This window comes from Limanda limanda, chromosome 15 (assembly GCF_963576545.1).
Source record: "Limanda limanda chromosome 15, fLimLim1.1, whole genome shotgun sequence".
Taxonomy (NCBI): domain Eukaryota; kingdom Metazoa; phylum Chordata; class Actinopteri; order Pleuronectiformes; family Pleuronectidae; genus Limanda; species Limanda limanda.
Genome location: NC_083650.1, coordinates 23,639,388 through 23,656,023, shown reverse-complemented (window position 1 = coordinate 23,656,023; position 16,636 = coordinate 23,639,388). Strand labels below are relative to the sequence as shown.

The following is a 16,636-nucleotide window of genomic DNA, read 5'->3' as shown; positions in this document are numbered from 1 at the left end:
CTTTACAGTGCCTCACAGAAGGGACAAATAAGTGCCCACAATGTCACAATATTATTAAAGAAAATAAGGCAACAGTAATTTCTCCAAATTGAATGGAACAGCCTCTCTGGTTCAACCGGTAACAAAGATCATCTAGGATCTGTTATGACATCCGGTCGCCTTCGGTCAGTTAAAGCTAGGGTTGGTGATACTAAAAAACTAGCAAGAGCAGATCCTTATTAAGTGTAGTAAAGCCTCATTTTAGTCAGTAGAAGACTAGTTAGTAAAAATATAGTGACCATAGTTTTCATTAAGCTATCTTTTAATGTTGGGTTTTGTCAGGACTGTGGCAGAAAGGCTTTGCATGTTCTCCATTTGTTGACCTCAGTAGTTGTTTTAGTCTATTTTGTGTAGTAAGTGTTTATTATTATTATAGGCTGTAGAAGACCGTTTAAATATTTTCTTAAGTAAATATTTGGAACATCTTTTCAAACTAGGTAGACACAGTACTGCTCAACAGACTCGATTCAACCCCAAACACATATTCTGCATTAGTGTGCATTTAAACAGCACATTCTATTTCACTCCCATCAGCCCTCTCGTCGAAGCCACGCCCCAAAGCAAGTGACTTGTGTGTGACTCACTTGCTAACTTCTGGTTATCGTCTCTGCCTCTGAGGTGTGGGTGTCTCTGGCTTAAGACTTGACATGCACAGTGAGAGCACAGCAGGCTCTGCACAGGCAGGCAGGTATTGGTGATTGGTATTGTTTACGACTAATTTGCCCAACCTTTACCCAACTAATAAAACCACACATTAATGGATTGAATAAATCAATGGTCGATGATGAAACATGAGCGTTATGCATGTTAATCTTAATATTCATACTCTTAGAAGCCTTTGCTGATGTGACAATGTTATTGAAATATAGCAAATAAAGCTCTACTGAATAACTGAAGTCTTTCAATAGAAACTTACAAAGTTAACTCATGGCTATTGAACCTGATCAAAATCCCATCAAGGAAACAACATGATTGTTGTTCTGAATGAGTGGGTGCATACCTGTGACTTCTCACTTCATTGCAAAGTAAATTGAGATAAGAGTGCCACAACACTTGACCCCCAAGTATATTTCTGCTTGCTATTGTGTCTGCCATCTGAGTAGCCTCATTGGTGAGTGACCTATGTGCACCATTATGATTTGAATTCAAAAGGAAGTGAACTAAACAATGTTACCAATGCATCTTTTATTAAGATAATTTCCCCTACCTTTTTCATTTTCCTCAGCCAAGGCCAATATGTATTGAGTATAGACTGAATAGGAAACAACTTTAGAGCATACGAGTATGAATAATAGTTTAGGGTGTGTGTGGGATTTTTGTTCAGAATATTACATGTGATGCTGCACTTAACCCAGGGTGAAGGTAAACATTTGCCTTTATGCCTTATTTCTTAGCTAAACGACTGTAGCATAGACAATGAGTGCTCCGGTAGAAAAATATATGAGAAAAATGCAGAATTTTTATCCGATAAAACACTGAAGGGAGTTAGATGAAGAAAATAAATAGAGATTATATTTATATCTTCTACTTGATATTTTTCTTATACAAATATTTTGAATATGTTGAATATACCGTAAGATAATCTTATATCCTGATCTTCCATGCAGCTTTTTCCAATGTCCCTGATACATATCTATATGTTAAAGGTGCATTAGTGCATTTTTGGACAGCAGAAGAACAATCTGAGCACACAACATCTCAACTGTTTGAGAAAAAAAACTCACATGAGGTCATAGAGCCTCGGTCTGAATAATGTCATAGCTCACAATAATGGGATATTTGATTGTTCCATGACAAGTGGGAAAACTCCAGATGTTTTATGGTCAAAAAAGGCGCAACAAGTGAACTTTAAATTCAAATTACACTGTTCTGCTGTTCCAGGCCAAGCTAAGATACAACTCAGTTATCCACTTAAGATTAAGAGAACTGTTGCATGGCCATGAAGTGTGTGAAGATATATTCATCATATGTTCACATCTTTTATAGCAGCTCAAAATGTATGATCTGGATCTATGCAGATAAACAGAATCATGTGGTTGTCCACTTTCCACTTTTATGGCTGCTGACCATGGACTATGATTACAACAAGACTACTTGATATATAATACTTCTCCTCAGATACTCCGCCACTGCTGACAACAATCCATCAATTCATTGACCTTCAGTTATGCTACAAAGTGTTTATTATATTCAATGCTGCAAATACCCTTTACTTTATGATGTTCTCCTTTACACATGGCATCTATTGCACTTCGGTCCATCCTGGGAGAGGGATCCCTCACATGTGTCTCTCTCTGAGGTTTCTACGTTCTTTTTACCCTGTTAAAAATTTTTTTAGTAGTTTTTCCTGACTCTTGTTGAGGGTTAAGAACAAAGTAAGACGCACCTTGTTAAAGCCCTATGAGACAAATTGTGATTTGTGAATATGGGCTACACAAATAAAATTCGATTGATTCATTGATTTCAGCTTCCATGAGTATTCTTGAGGGTTTTAGCAAATATTTCAGAATCACACACTAACACGCACAGACGCACACACAGACACACACAGACACAGAGAGCTGCTGCTGGTGCTGCTTATGCTGCTGAAGCTGCTGCTGCTGGGCATTAAGTGATATATATTTTTCCGGTCGCCTACATGTACACACTAACAAAACCTAGAGACATTAAGTGGATTTACAAGTTGAAGACTATTGATTGGTGCAGGTAAAGCTGCAAAAAAATCTGATTACAATTCCACATCACAAACTGTGATGTTGCTTAAGATGCAATCACACCTCAATAGAAGAATGACGCCCATAAACAATGTCCTGCCACTTAACTAATGAAGCATTGTGGTTGAGCGAGGGAGATATTCAGCATTAGTGCCATTGCTGTGGGCCATTCGGTGACACCTAATTAAGAAGTTGATGAACGCCGGCGTTGGGCAATATCCACGTTCCTCCAGCGCCTTGCACATCAGTCACTGAATAGCACTTAGCTGCCAGTTTCCATCCTCAGCCCTGTCTCCCCGTCCTCTCTGCCTGTCTCCATAATGCTGTGGCCACACTCAACCTATGAAAGGACGCCTTGAACTAAATGACATGTTAATTATAATTACTGGTAGCCATGGTAAATAAACAGCGGTGGAAGTGTTGAAAGTGTATGAGCACGAGTCGACGGCGCCCTCTGACTCGTCAGAACTGGCAGTCTTAATTGTAAGTTTCGGCCTCCCCATCATCATCACTACATTTTTTTCTCCCCTCTTTTTTGTGTCTGTCTTTTTCATCCTCCTCTCAGGAAAGACAGTGATTACCCCTGTGCCGACGTGCTACATAATGGTATCAGCGCCGCCAACGGAGCAGTGAATTAAATTGTATCTGCAGCCGCTGTGAAGCCTTGATGAGGGGGGCAGATGCCTTTGTGGTGTTATCATTATAACACAATGGTCATGTTGTCATCAACCTTGCCATCGGCAATTGAAAAGGCATGATTGTGTGTTGGGAGCTTTTTCTCCTGTCCTCCCGCTTGTACCCCCCCGCAACCAACCCTGTCGCCCCACCCCCAGCCGTTTCGTTGTGAATAGGAGCAATTTTCTAAGAGCTATGAAATCACGTAATAGGTCCTAATATGCAGCTGCTTGGCACAGTGAGGCAGCTTCTATTAACACGGAAGTCAAACACAATATGTGTTTTGGCTGGAGAATCACATGAATACATGAGTACGGGCCAGATTTATTCAGATGAAAATCCACACAACTGTCACCATTACAAAGACAAACTATTTGCTCCATCTTTTGACATGTGGTGCCCTATGTCAAATTTCTGTCTCAACTAAAGTGGTCAAAGCAAAGCATTCAAGTTGTAAAGAAAATCATTTCGGGGAATTGAATGGGGGCTAAAACATCAGAGACATATCTGCAGTGTTAGGAAACAGATTTATGATAAAAGCCGGAGCTGTGACGGTGCCGTTCCAAAGCCTTTATCTGCGTCCTGGTTCCTCCGGCTCTGATCCCTTTCAAAACCATGCATGTTTGTAACATTAGAACACATTTTCTCTTGTCGGTGCATATAATGTCCTTTCAGCATATGTTTGAATCTGATACATCTTTTTAAAGATATACTGTTTGTTTCAAAATGTCGAGTGCCAGTGGATTTGTTGACATCAAATGTTGACAAAAACATTTTAAAAGTACTGCTCAAGTCCCTTCATATGATGTATTTATATCAGGTGATTGTGTTCTCTTCACATTTCAATATGTTTTCAATATTTTTTTACATAAAAACGCTTCAAGTTTCATTAAATGAAATTAGCAGAATAGCCGACTGTGCGTGTGTTTTTGGATATTCTTTATGCTTGACTTTACAAGAACCTTCCACAAAACATTTCTTTATAGAAAAGTAGTTCTTCCTTTAAACTAACTTTGAAATACAAAGTCTAATCAATAACATGTGGGAAAATAAGTTCACTTCTTCAAATAAACTGCTACACTTACTTTTTCAGGTAGTTTACTAATGAATCCCCTTAAAGCTTTGATTGTCAGCTGGGGGCCACTGGGCTACATCTGACCCCCAAAAGCTTCTCATGCGGCCCGCAGCTGATTTTGAATTCATAAAATGTCAGACAAACACGGATGAGGCAGACGGAGAATTATTCATCATGAACTGATATCTAGGAGGTAGATTATTGAATGGCATGATTCTTTATGTGGGGAATCAGTCATTGTGGGAACTGGAAATCATGGCCCAGGCTGGTGACCAATGAAAAATGCCCTCCCAGATAAAAAAAAGTATTTTTATATGATGGTTTACACTTACATTTACACTTTCTTACAAATTATTTACTTTCACACTATACATGAGTGACTCTTTCCCTGGCCTCACCCAGGTTCGTCCCAGAGACTTTACCCCTGACGCCACTGGGACAAAGAGCTGACTCCTTCTCTTCTTCATGTCACTTTGTGGACCTGCTTTGGGCCATGACAGATCAACGTACCTTGCTGGATCTCATTGAGCTCCATGATGGCCATGTCTCTCTCCTCCTCCAGCCTCTTGCACTTTAGAAAGACAGACAGAGCAGCTTTAATACAGGATCCCTGCTGTTTTTTTAATCATCCTTCAACCTGTCTGCCTCTGCAACAGCAATATCTTACTATCTTGCATGGAAAATCACATTCTATAGAGCACTGAGGGGACGATGGGGATACTTAAGGCTGGCATGAAATAATAATCATTAATCTGAGTTTGAAATAATCGTGATATTGATTTGATGTCTTATTGACCAGCCTAAGATAATACCTGTAAATCGCCAAAAATGACGACTGAATTTAAGATGGCTGACTTTCCTTTGGGTTTAGGGCTATAGCTGTGTCTGAATCTAGGGCCCACATCCTTCAGACGCTGCATTTAAAAGAAACCTTCAAAGGCAGCCCGACAAATGCGTTCTTCCATCTCTGAGAGACAGAGGCTCCAACAGGTGGATCCTTCCATCCAGTGAGTTGAAGTGGAAGCGGTAACAGTACACAAACCAAGGGGCAATACATCTTATCTGTTGTGTCCTACTTCAGCTCTGTTGCTAGACAACAGAAATAAGGGTGGGAGTTGCATGGTCAAGCCATTTAGCCAAGTCCATGACTGACACATGTGACAAGATTCCTCAGTCTTCCAGAATGAACATTCAAAATTCCTCACAATAATACAGGGTCCTGGCACCAGTCAGGGCATAGGCCATAAGACCCAGAAGCCTATAGCCCTCTGTATGATTTAAAATGCATTTTAGGGTCGGGAATCGGCAGGGACCCCCCGATACGATACTATCACGATACTTAGGTGGCGATACGATATGTATTGCGATTCTCTGGGTATTGCGATTCTGTAAATATTGCGATTCGATATTACGACTTCCTGCGATTTCTTTTGGTTATTTTTTTTTTTTTAAATACTGGACCATGGAAAAAAGTTGAATCATACCTTCAAATACAACACAGTCAAATTCACTTAGAGCTTTTTTACAAGTTTTATTTCAAATATTAACATTAACTTAGTGACTGCCGGGCAGCAAATAGAGAAAATAAATAAAAATGTGCCCTATTATTGTATAACCCCTGTCAACTGCACACAAACTGACAGATTAAGAAATGTATGCCACTTAGGCTACTTTAAACAATAAATAAAAGGTAAATTAAATAGAATGAATAAAAGTTTACTTAGAATATAAACTTTGAAATAAACAAAAAGTAGGCTATGCTTCATTGTTGTTTGCATGTAGGCGATGCAAAGCTAGTGCTTGGGTATGTTTAGATTCTTGTGCAAAAACAAGAGCTGGTCAACTTGCTCCCTCCATATATCCCCCCCGTATAAACCAATAAATAGGTTTAAAAAAAAAAAAAAATTAAAAAAAAAAAATTTTTATTTAATTTTTAAAAATCGATTTTGGATGGCGATTTAAAATCGTCATACACAAGAATCGCGATTCGTAACTGAATCGATTTTATCCCACGTCCCTAATTTCCACATGTTATATGACAGTATATATAGGGGCGAACATCTGACCCACGTTTTGTGCTGTGCAGCCTTACTCTAGAGACATTTCTCTCATTTCTTGTTTGCGCCGTCAGCACAGCTTTAAATAATGCCCTTCAACAGCCACCTCTCCATGTCGTCTCACTCTATTCACACATACAGTGCTATTGTTTATCTGCTCTTATCATTAATCGCCATTTGGTAAAAGCTTCAACCAGCTTTACAGGCACATAGAGTCCTAATGAATGTTTCTTGTGCAGAGTCTCTCAGTATAAAGACCCTGCTCGGCCTGTTCCTGCTGCTGTTGTATTTACAGTAAGTGAATGTCCCGCTGCTACTGTAACTCACCTACATGACGTTCATGGTGCGGGAGACGGACTCTACAGAGTGCACTGTCAAACATACAATGATATATGGGTGTAAACCTGAGCGGTATTGACACTCACCTCCGTGGCTGCTGTCTCATGCTTCCTCTGCAGGCTTTCATACTCGTGTAGGGCTGTGGGGAGCAAAGGATGCCAGTGAGCCATCTTCCTCAGTAAAGCAAACATCAGTGAAGAGCACAGTACTCGTATGTTCCTGTTTAAAGCACAGCCAACGTGTGGAAACTTGTCCAGCACGTGAGAACGTCTCATCCAGTGACTACTGCCACTCGTGCCCAGTGACTGACATGGGGATTTGAATATAGCAACAATTCTGATGGACCCCAATATCTGCCCTGTGGTGTTACTACAATAGTAAGAGGAAGAAAGAAATTAAAATTTGTACTGGTCACTCCCAAGATAAGACATGTTAAGTACAGGTAGCAGCCACAAATGGTAATCCTACTTTGTAATACTATTTCACAGTGTATGTAATGTGTGTATTATAAAAAGTATATACAATTTTGTTTACAGAATAGGACTGTACCTTATAGACATAAGCAAAAAACCTCAAACACATTCTGCTATGTTTTCCACATGGAACAACATGTTCATCAGTGACCACATTTAGCCTCTGTTTGCTGCTTGTGCGGTCATGAATTAAGGAAGTGACTAAAGATATTCTTCTTCTTGACTTTTTTTTTTGTAGTTTTTCCTGACTCTTGTTGAGGGTCAAGGGCAGGTGATGTCACACCTTGTTAAAGCCCTATGAGACAAATTGGGATTAGTGAATATGGGCTATAAAAATAAAATTTGATTGATTGATTGATTGATTGATTGATTGATTGATTGATTGATTTAGTTATGGCTCACCCTCTCTTCCCTAACAGGGACCCACAGATCAATGTCTGACAGTTTGGAATATTTACTATTTTTTTTTTTTTTTTTTTTACAAGAATACCATAGTTTATCGATCACACTGAAATGTACACAACACTGAGCAGTAGTCTTGTTGTGTCATATAAACAGAAGCTGAATATGAACTATTTTATGCAGAAGGTATTGATATCCAGGGGGTTCTTCTTCTGGCTCAAAGCTGTAGTAATGATCATAGGTCCTAAATATAATGTGGAATGAAGTACATTTACTTAAATACTGTAAATTCTCCTTTGTACTACACTTCACTGTCATGTTTGATTTATTCTAACTCCAGAACATTCAAGGGGAAATATGTTATTATTGATACTCATACAACAAGTTATTTTTAAAATTGAGAACTATCGACCCGATAAAAAGATATACTGTTTGTTTCAAAATGTTGAGTGCCAGTGGATTTGTTGACATCAAATGTTGACAAAAACATTTAAAAAGTACTGCTCATGTCCCTTCATCAGATGTATTTATATCAGGTAATTGTGTTCTCTTCACATTTCAATATATTTTTAATATGAGGTTAATCTGTGCGTGTGTTTGTGGATATTCTTAATGCTTGACTTTACAAGAACCTTCCACAAAACATTTCTTTATAGAAGAGTAGTAACTCCAGAACATTCGAGGGGAAATATGTTATTACTGATACTCATACAACTAGTTCTTTTTAAAATTGAGAACTATTGACCCGATAAAATATAAAGGATTTTGTAAAACTGTATTAGTATTGTTATTTTTCTCTTCCCACAGCAGTGAAACACTGACCCCAACACCAGGGGAGCTTTGATTTGATTTTGTAATCCTTGGGGCCACTCGAAAGAAGAACTCAGAGAAGAACTCAGGCCTGAAGAAGAAGTCAGAGTTAATTCCCTTCCGTGGAGGAGGAAGTGCTGTAAAGGAACAAACTCTGCTGGAGCTGGTGAAGATTAGACTTGAGTTAATCATTAACGGACATACACACGACTTGGCCTGAGATCTCCTGAAGGGTTTGTGTGCGAGTACGCGTGATTTGTGTATCGTTAGTGTTTCGTGTGTGTAGCCTACCGACGTGTGTGTGTGTCCGCCCGCAGCCCGGTGCCAGGAGCTCGTCACTCACCTTGGTTCGACAGCTCGGTGATCACTCGGATCTTCTGCAGCTCCTCAGCAGCCATGATGACAGCCTGGACGAGCTCAGCTGAACCGGAAGTGACAGGTGAGTCACACCTGTCGCGTTCCGCACAGTAACACGTCCCGCCAGATGTGGAGCACCGGCGCCATTTTAACCCTTTGATACACAACATGGGTCAAAAGTGACCCGATGGAGTTTTTATTGTAAATATCTTTGCAATAAATGTACTTCATCATTCAGAATTCCAGGAATTCCTCAATTAACTTGTTTTTGATCATTACACATTCTTATTTTGACTTGTCCTTATTTACTTTTTTAATAAAAATAATTTATAAAAATTATAAATAAATTATGAAAGATAAAATGAAAATAATGATTTGTGGTAATCAAAAACAAGATTTTTAATGAATACTTTGAATATTAAATGATGAAATAATTAGATTTCCAAAAATATAGCAAAGAAACACTCAGCCGTGCATGAAATAACATTGTAGGTCAATACGGGTCATTTTTGACCCATGTTGTGCCTTAGAGGGGGTTTGCATAGCTTGTGTATCAAAGGGTTAATAGTCCCACCCCGCGCTTCATTTATTAATTAATTGAACTTTTCATTAATAACATATACAGTGACATGCATATATGTATAGGTAATACATGAAACATAATTACATGTATCGGGTGCTGTTATTGGTGGGACCATGTTAAACCACAAACTTGAAATCATCAATCAAATATTATTTGTATAGCCTATGTTCACAAATCACAGTTTGTCTCATAGGACTTAAGGGGGTAAATTGTTTGTATTTATATAAAGCCTTTCTTTTTTTTTTTTTTTAACATATATTTATTGGTTTTATATAGTTTTATACATTTACATCAATTTACATATATACAAGACCCTTCCCCAACCTGAACATATGGCAGCATAAATGGAAATAAATGTAACAAAAGTCACAGAAATTGCTAAGATATGATTCCAACATAAATTCAAGTACAAAACATTACAATGAAACTACTAATTTGTTTAAACTAAATTAAAACAAAATTTAATATGTAAAATAGATTATAGTCACTAACAAGAAACCTAGCACAGCACACATTCCTCACACCAGATTAGTCACTTCACATTTCCAATGCCTCTTCAATGTCACCATTCTTAACAAAGTCCAAAAACATCTCCCAGATACTGTAAAATTGAGAAGCTTTCTTCCTAACTACATATGTTAACTTCTCCAGAGCCAAACTCGACGTTACGTTTTTTAACCAGTGGCCCAGAGAGGTTCAACGAACATTCCTCCACGTCAGAGCTATTGAGCGCCTGGCCTGTAGAAGACACAGGTCAACCATTTCTCTTTCTCTATTAGAAAGAGACCAATTGTCCAGATAGATGTTTAATATACATAGCTTAGGATTTAGAGGTAATATAAAGCCTTTCTAGTCTTGATGACTGTTTTACATTCACCCATTTATTAACAGCCCTTTGTTGTTCTATGAAGGGCAATTCGGGGTTCAGCATCTTGCCCAAGGATACTTCGGCATGCAGATGGGGAAGACTAGGGATCGAACTGCCGACCTTCATGTTGGAGGATGACAGCTCTACCCCTCAGCTCCAGCAGCCCGCTTGGCAAGGTGAGACATCCTCTGTTCTTAACCCTCAACAAGAGTTAGGAAAAAACTACTAAAAACTCCTTTTAACAGGGTAAAAAGAACGTAGAAAATTCAGAGCGAGCCACATGTGAGGGATCCCTCTCCCAGGACGAAGTGCAATAGATGCCAAGTGTAGTACAGTATTTACAACATTGATGAGAATAACCAGTTTGTAACCTAATGGAAAGTTTGTTAATGTTTACAATATTTGTACACAAGAAATACAATGACAATTGAAATGGAAGATTTATTGCCAGTAATGGTAGAATATGTGAGTAGGCAGATTGTATATCAAGCAATCTTGTTGTAATCATAGTCCATGATCAGCCTCCACCACGATCACGATCCACATCACAATCTCTGATTCGCAAACCGTCACAATCTGGCCGCAGCAGCGACCCTGGATCTGCAAACGATAAAGCACAAGGACTCCAGGGAAGACGTCTAGTCAGTAACATTTATTGACTAAATATTAATGTGATAAGGAGGGAGAAGAGGAAAGAGAAGCTCCATGTGTCATGTGTCCCGCAAAGTTCTACTTATAGCAGCAGAACTAAGAGCAGGTCTAAGACAAGCCTGGACCATCACAAACTATAAGTTTTATTAAAAAGAAAACTTGTGTCTGCCTCTTAAACAGAAACTGGGAGATGGTTTCACAGAAGAGGAGCTTGATGGCTAAAAGCTCAGGCTCTTACTTAATTTACAAGTATTCCTGAATTCCAGGAGCTCAGTGCTCTAGTAGATTCTCCACTGACACTCATAAAGAGATGTCTATAGAGTAAGCAGTGTTTCAGAATAGAAAGGGGAAACAAACACCTTTCAGTTGCAAAGCTCATCTGCATCTGAGCCCACCAAGTGTGTCAGAGCTTCCCATTTAAAACCAGACAAGATTTCTCATATAATTTAATTTATTCATGGACACACACAACTCACAAAACCATTTTGCACAACAAAGATTTCGTTTCTGTAAACGCATGGGAATGTTTAACACACTTCTTTTAACCTTTTCACGACAAAAATCAAAACAATAGAACACAAATAATGTTATCATCCACTGCATCCTCTCAAGAGGAGATACAGGAAAAGCAAGAGCGCCTTACACAGGGGAGAGGAGGGTCATGAAGTACCAGAGGAGCAACACACAGTGAACATCTGAACTCTGCTGGTGGCCCACGTTTGTACGTTTACTCAGGATGTGGTGGATGGTAACATAAGAAGATTTAAGTCATTGTGAACTTGAAGTAACCGACATGAAAAAATACAGTATTTGTCTTTATTAAACAATATACAGTAGGGTGGACAAAATAAGAGAAAGACCAGATTGTAAAGTTGCCCCCGGGTTAATACCAATATGGTGACATTAATGAAGCTGCATTTTGTGTTAAAATAATCATTCAAAGTGTGTGGCTTTGTCAAGAAAAGGACAATCAAGTGGAATTATCACCTCTGACATTCACAATAAGAAAACCAAGCTTCATGAGCGTCACCTTAATGGTACTGACTGCAGGGCTACTGCTGTATTCCAGGGTGTTTGTTATTTTGTCGACCTCCATATGTAGACACGCATTTCTTCCATCAGAAACCTCTTGTTTTTAGGGGATGGATATTTTAAAGTATTTATTGACAAAAAGAGGAAGATCCAGCAGTAACACTCCCCAATAAATAAATACTGATCTATCATTTTAAAGATATGTTCACGTTTTTGCAATCACGGGTAGATATTACAACCACAGACACTTTTCATACACAACTTCTGGACACAGATTCACAACAGTACATCTATAGAAGGGGGAAGATATTGCCCTGGTCTCATTCAGGGTGGGGGAGAAGAGGGGGTGATGCTGGGGTGAGCTGATTCGTGGAAGGGAGACTAGAAGAATTGGAGGTAACAAGAACAATGGAGAAAGAGAAGATGACGCTTGGGATGGGCAGAGACAATGTCGGCCTCGTAGACCCTGGAGGTGCAGAAAGGACAAGGGAGAGGAGGATGGTGGGTAGGAGGGGTGAGCGGAGGTACAGCCAGAGATCTCCTTTGTGTTCCTCAGTGGCGAACGGCAGACTCCCTCGGGTAAAACTCAGCCAGGGTGCTCTGAGGAATCCTCTTCAGCATCTCCTTGGGGAAGATTCGCAGCAGCTGCCAGCCAATGTCCAGGGTCTCGTACACCGTCCTGTTGTCGTACGGGCCTGAGGGAGACACAATGGTGAGGGTTAGTATCCAAACACACTATTTACTAATGCTGCCTAAAGTTTTAGGCAGAAACCGCTCTTCAAAACCAAATGTCAAGGAAAAAACATCAGGTATTCAGCGTTTAAGCTGCAGTCAATTACTTTAAATCTGTAAAATGTACAGATCAGGTAGAATGGGTAGTTTCAACATTCATCCAATCCAATAAAAAACACCACACTTTCCATCCCGCGATGACTAATATAAACACTTGGTGGATAATGTAACTAATAATTTAACGTTTCAATTATCCTACCTACATCTTTCACAACAAAACCTCGAGCAGCCGATTTCCAATCCTCTTCATAAACCACCACCTGAGTGTTAGTGTGAACCTGAACATAGATTATCCCTTTCAGATAGAAGTGTTTCTGTTTCTGGGAGCTCTGACAGAATCTCTGAGAATGTTTCAATACATTTTCAGACTTTTTCCAGGTTTTACCAGGACGGGTGGGATGCCTGTTATGCCTTCCTCAGCAAAAAATCAATAAAATACACCGATCAATATATTCCAGGAAAAAAACACACCTGGAAATACATCTGCACATTATCAAGATGGTAATGTGTGTTTAAATAGACGTAGACAACATGTCCACACACACACAGATGATTTCTTGCAGGGGTTCCACTTTTCTGCACCAGCAGATCCTCTGCAGAGAAATGTCCTCTCTTACTGCCTGTCCTATCTACCCATATATTGTCCGTCTGCCACCATGAGCTTAGATCATTTAAATAGAGCCCTTTGTGTGTGGTACACTGAAAAAAACCCTATATGCTACCAACCTGCCTAAATAAAAGAGCAGACCTTAAATATGATGTTCTCTGTGGAGACGCCACAGCTTGAGCTGGATGAGCAGGAGAGAGAACAAGCTCACATCTGCCTGCACGAAGCAGAGAGAAGGTGAACTCTCAGGTCCAAATAAGTGAGCACACATTAATAAGTATTGTGTGTAAGTGTCAAATTACAAAACCTGCAACTACCTATTATTTTCATAATAAATTAGTCTATTTTGTTTTTTGGATTGATCATTTAGTTCATCAAATGTTTCAAAAGTTGTGAAAAAATGTCATTATAAGTTCCCAAAGCCCAAGGTGAGGCCTTCATTCAAACGGCAGGCTTTGTCCAAAACCCAAAGAGATTCAAATAAAAGAGAAACACAAGATGAATCAGCAAACTCACAACTGAGAAGCAGGAAATGTTTGATGGTTTTGCTTGATAAAATACATCAATGAAGAATTGGTAATAATATCTTAATCGTTGGTGATCAATCATCTGTGGATTGATTGATTGAAGTGAGTCATGGCTGCCCTTGTGAGGAGAGAGATAAAAGCATTTCTGTGGTTGCCCGCTACACTATTATGAATGTTGAAAACAAACTACGTCTGTTTTTGCAAAACTGCTTCTTTAGCATTTTCTCACCTTGAGCGATGAAGTTCTTCTCAAACTTCTGTAGGAACTCCAGGTAGAGCAGATCATCAGAGGTGAGGGCCTCCTCGCCCACCACAGCCTTCATGGCCTGCACGTCCTTACCAATGGCATAGCAGGCATACTGGAGACAAGAGGAGACATCAGTAATACTACTGTAGTTCAACAATACCAGGTCAAAACACACCTATACAGTATATATGACTGGACTGTGTGTGGTCAATGTGCGATCTTTAGGATGTGGTTCAGCACCAAATATATCTGAATTTAACAGATAATAAAATGTTAAGTGGTGCAGACTTTGTGATATTTGTCTTATTTAAAATAATTGTGAGGATCTCTCTTTTCCCTGTCTTAAAACTGTATGTCCATGTTACAGGGTGAATCATTTGGGTACAATAGGTAAACCTTCTTACCAGCTGGTTAGAGACATCAGCATGGTCCTTCCTGGTCATCCCCTCGCCGATGGCTGACTTCATGAGACGAGACAGTGAGGGCAACACGTTGATGGGTGGGTAGATCTGAAAGACAAGTATGAAGGTTGTCTCACTAATGCAAAATTTAAAATCTGCTAAACACTATAATTGTTTTAACCATAGAGGTTAGTAAAAAAGGAACCAGAGAGTTACAGTTTTTCTTTGTGTCTATAATTTAACAAACAATAATAATTATTAATATTCATTTTAGTAGTTTTAACTTAATATTACATTTTATTTGACTTATAATTTCTCTTTCATCGGTCACAACATTTTACCATTAACACCAGCAGTTTGCTTCTTCAATTCTTTCGTTTGGAGGTTGATTCCAGTTTGAAATGTTAAGCATCATGTGGGGTTATTTGTTAATGTGTAGTTAGGAATATATTGTTTTCATCTGGTTAAATGACCAAGAACATAGGTGTGATTAATCACTCCATGTACAGTATTAATATTCAAATTCACCATCTAACTCAAAAACTGATATACCTGTCTGTTGTGCAGCTGCCTGTCAACATAGACCTGACCCTCTGTGATGTATCCCGTCAGATCAGGAATGGGATGGGTGATGTCTGTGAGACACAAAAACAAACAAGACTTTTATCTCTTACAATAAAAGACAGAAGAAGAATTATTATTAAAATATGAAACGCATGTAGGAGTTGAGTTAACACTCAGTGAAGAACATCTACAACTGTAATAATATTCAAACAGATAGGACACATCTGTAAGCTTTTCATTTTACAGATTTCACTCTGAATCAAAAGCCTAAGAGCCCTTGGGAACAGCAGAGTTTAGTCAAACTGACGCTTTCTCCTCAGCGATGATGTAATGGGGACTTCTGTTCAACTACATAAGTATGAGTCCTCTTCATACTTGTTGCTATGGTAACTCAAGCATCAGAAATATCTCCCGAGTGCACATCAGATCACTTCTTCTGTAATTGAAACAATGACTTGCCAAAAAGATTCATGCATTTAAGGACAGATAATGGAATATAGACATATTAGAATCTTTAAAACCACGTCGATACACAACGGATACATAAGTTGAGGAAAGCTATTAACCCTGCTGGGAATGATACACAATTATTCATATCAAGTTCCAGTACAAGACTGAAGGTTGTGAAGATTCAATGTAAAGCACAGGAAGCTCTTGTTCTGCTGCTGCAGCTCTCACCATCGTTGGGCATGGTGAGAATAGGGATCTGAGTGATGGAGCCGTTTCTGCCCTCCACACGGCCGGCACGCTCGTAGATGGTGGCCAGGTCAGTGTACATGTAGCCGGGAAAGCCTCGGCGACCAGGCACTTCCTCACGGGCAGCAGAGACCTAAAGGTGGGCGACATGAGTGGTGTAAAAGAGGAAGCAAGGTAGTTGCCTTACTAATCCATTTTATTGCTTCACTTTTCTCTTATTTCCACCAGGTTTTTAGACCATTTTAAAGCCACATTGATAAGTTGTTTGGCCACTTGGGAGCAGTAGAGTGAGATGAAAATTTAAAGAAGTGAATTATCCCCTTATACAAGTACTGCAACATACAAATTAGATAAGTATTGTCTGACTACTAACCGAGCACAGAGCAACATTAGCTTTGATGTATTTAGTATAAATGAAGATATTGAAGGCTAAAAATAACCTGGTGTACAGTGTCAGAAACAGAATGTCAGGGTTCTTGGGGCACAAGTGACAGATTTCACTGAGCAGTTCTGTTTATTAAAAAATATACAGCTTTAAAGTCTGTTCTGTTTCCCAGTAGACCCCTGGGTCTGTAAAGATGGAGATTTAAAGATGTTTCCTATCAGACTGAATAATCTATATTTATAATTAGTAAGACTTGATCTTACTGTGGCTTTTTGTGCTATACTCTTCATCATAAACAAATTTTGAATCCATTTACTGTTAGAGAGTCAAGTGATACTAACT

The 16,636-nt window shown here is 39.1% G+C and overlaps 2 protein-coding genes across 2 annotated transcripts in view; both read right to left on the bottom strand.

Moving 5' to 3' along the window:
• Positions 1-8,995, bottom strand: part of shtn1 (shootin 1) — a 29,813-nt gene extending 20,818 nt beyond the window's left edge. The window contains exons 1-3 of the mRNA XM_061087151.1: positions 8,928-8,995; positions 6,986-7,038; positions 5,014-5,074 (exon numbers count right to left, since the gene is read on the bottom strand). Of these exons, the coding sequence (XP_060943134.1) occupies positions 5,014-5,074; positions 6,986-7,038; positions 8,928-8,982 (169 nt within the window). The 5' untranslated portion in view covers positions 8,983-8,995. The remainder of the gene's footprint in view (positions 1-5,013; positions 5,075-6,985; positions 7,039-8,927) is intronic.
• Positions 8,996-11,476: 2,481 nt separating this feature from the next.
• The window catches only part of atp6v1ba (ATPase, H+ transporting, lysosomal, V1 subunit B, member a), a 29,577-nt gene continuing 24,417 nt past the window's right edge, over positions 11,477-16,636 (bottom strand). The window contains exons 10-14 of the mRNA XM_061087153.1: positions 15,892-16,042; positions 15,202-15,284; positions 14,653-14,757; positions 14,231-14,360; positions 11,477-12,770 (exon numbers count right to left, since the gene is read on the bottom strand). Of these exons, the coding sequence (XP_060943136.1) occupies positions 12,628-12,770; positions 14,231-14,360; positions 14,653-14,757; positions 15,202-15,284; positions 15,892-16,042 (612 nt within the window). The 3' untranslated portion in view covers positions 11,477-12,627. The remainder of the gene's footprint in view (positions 12,771-14,230; positions 14,361-14,652; positions 14,758-15,201; positions 15,285-15,891; positions 16,043-16,636) is intronic.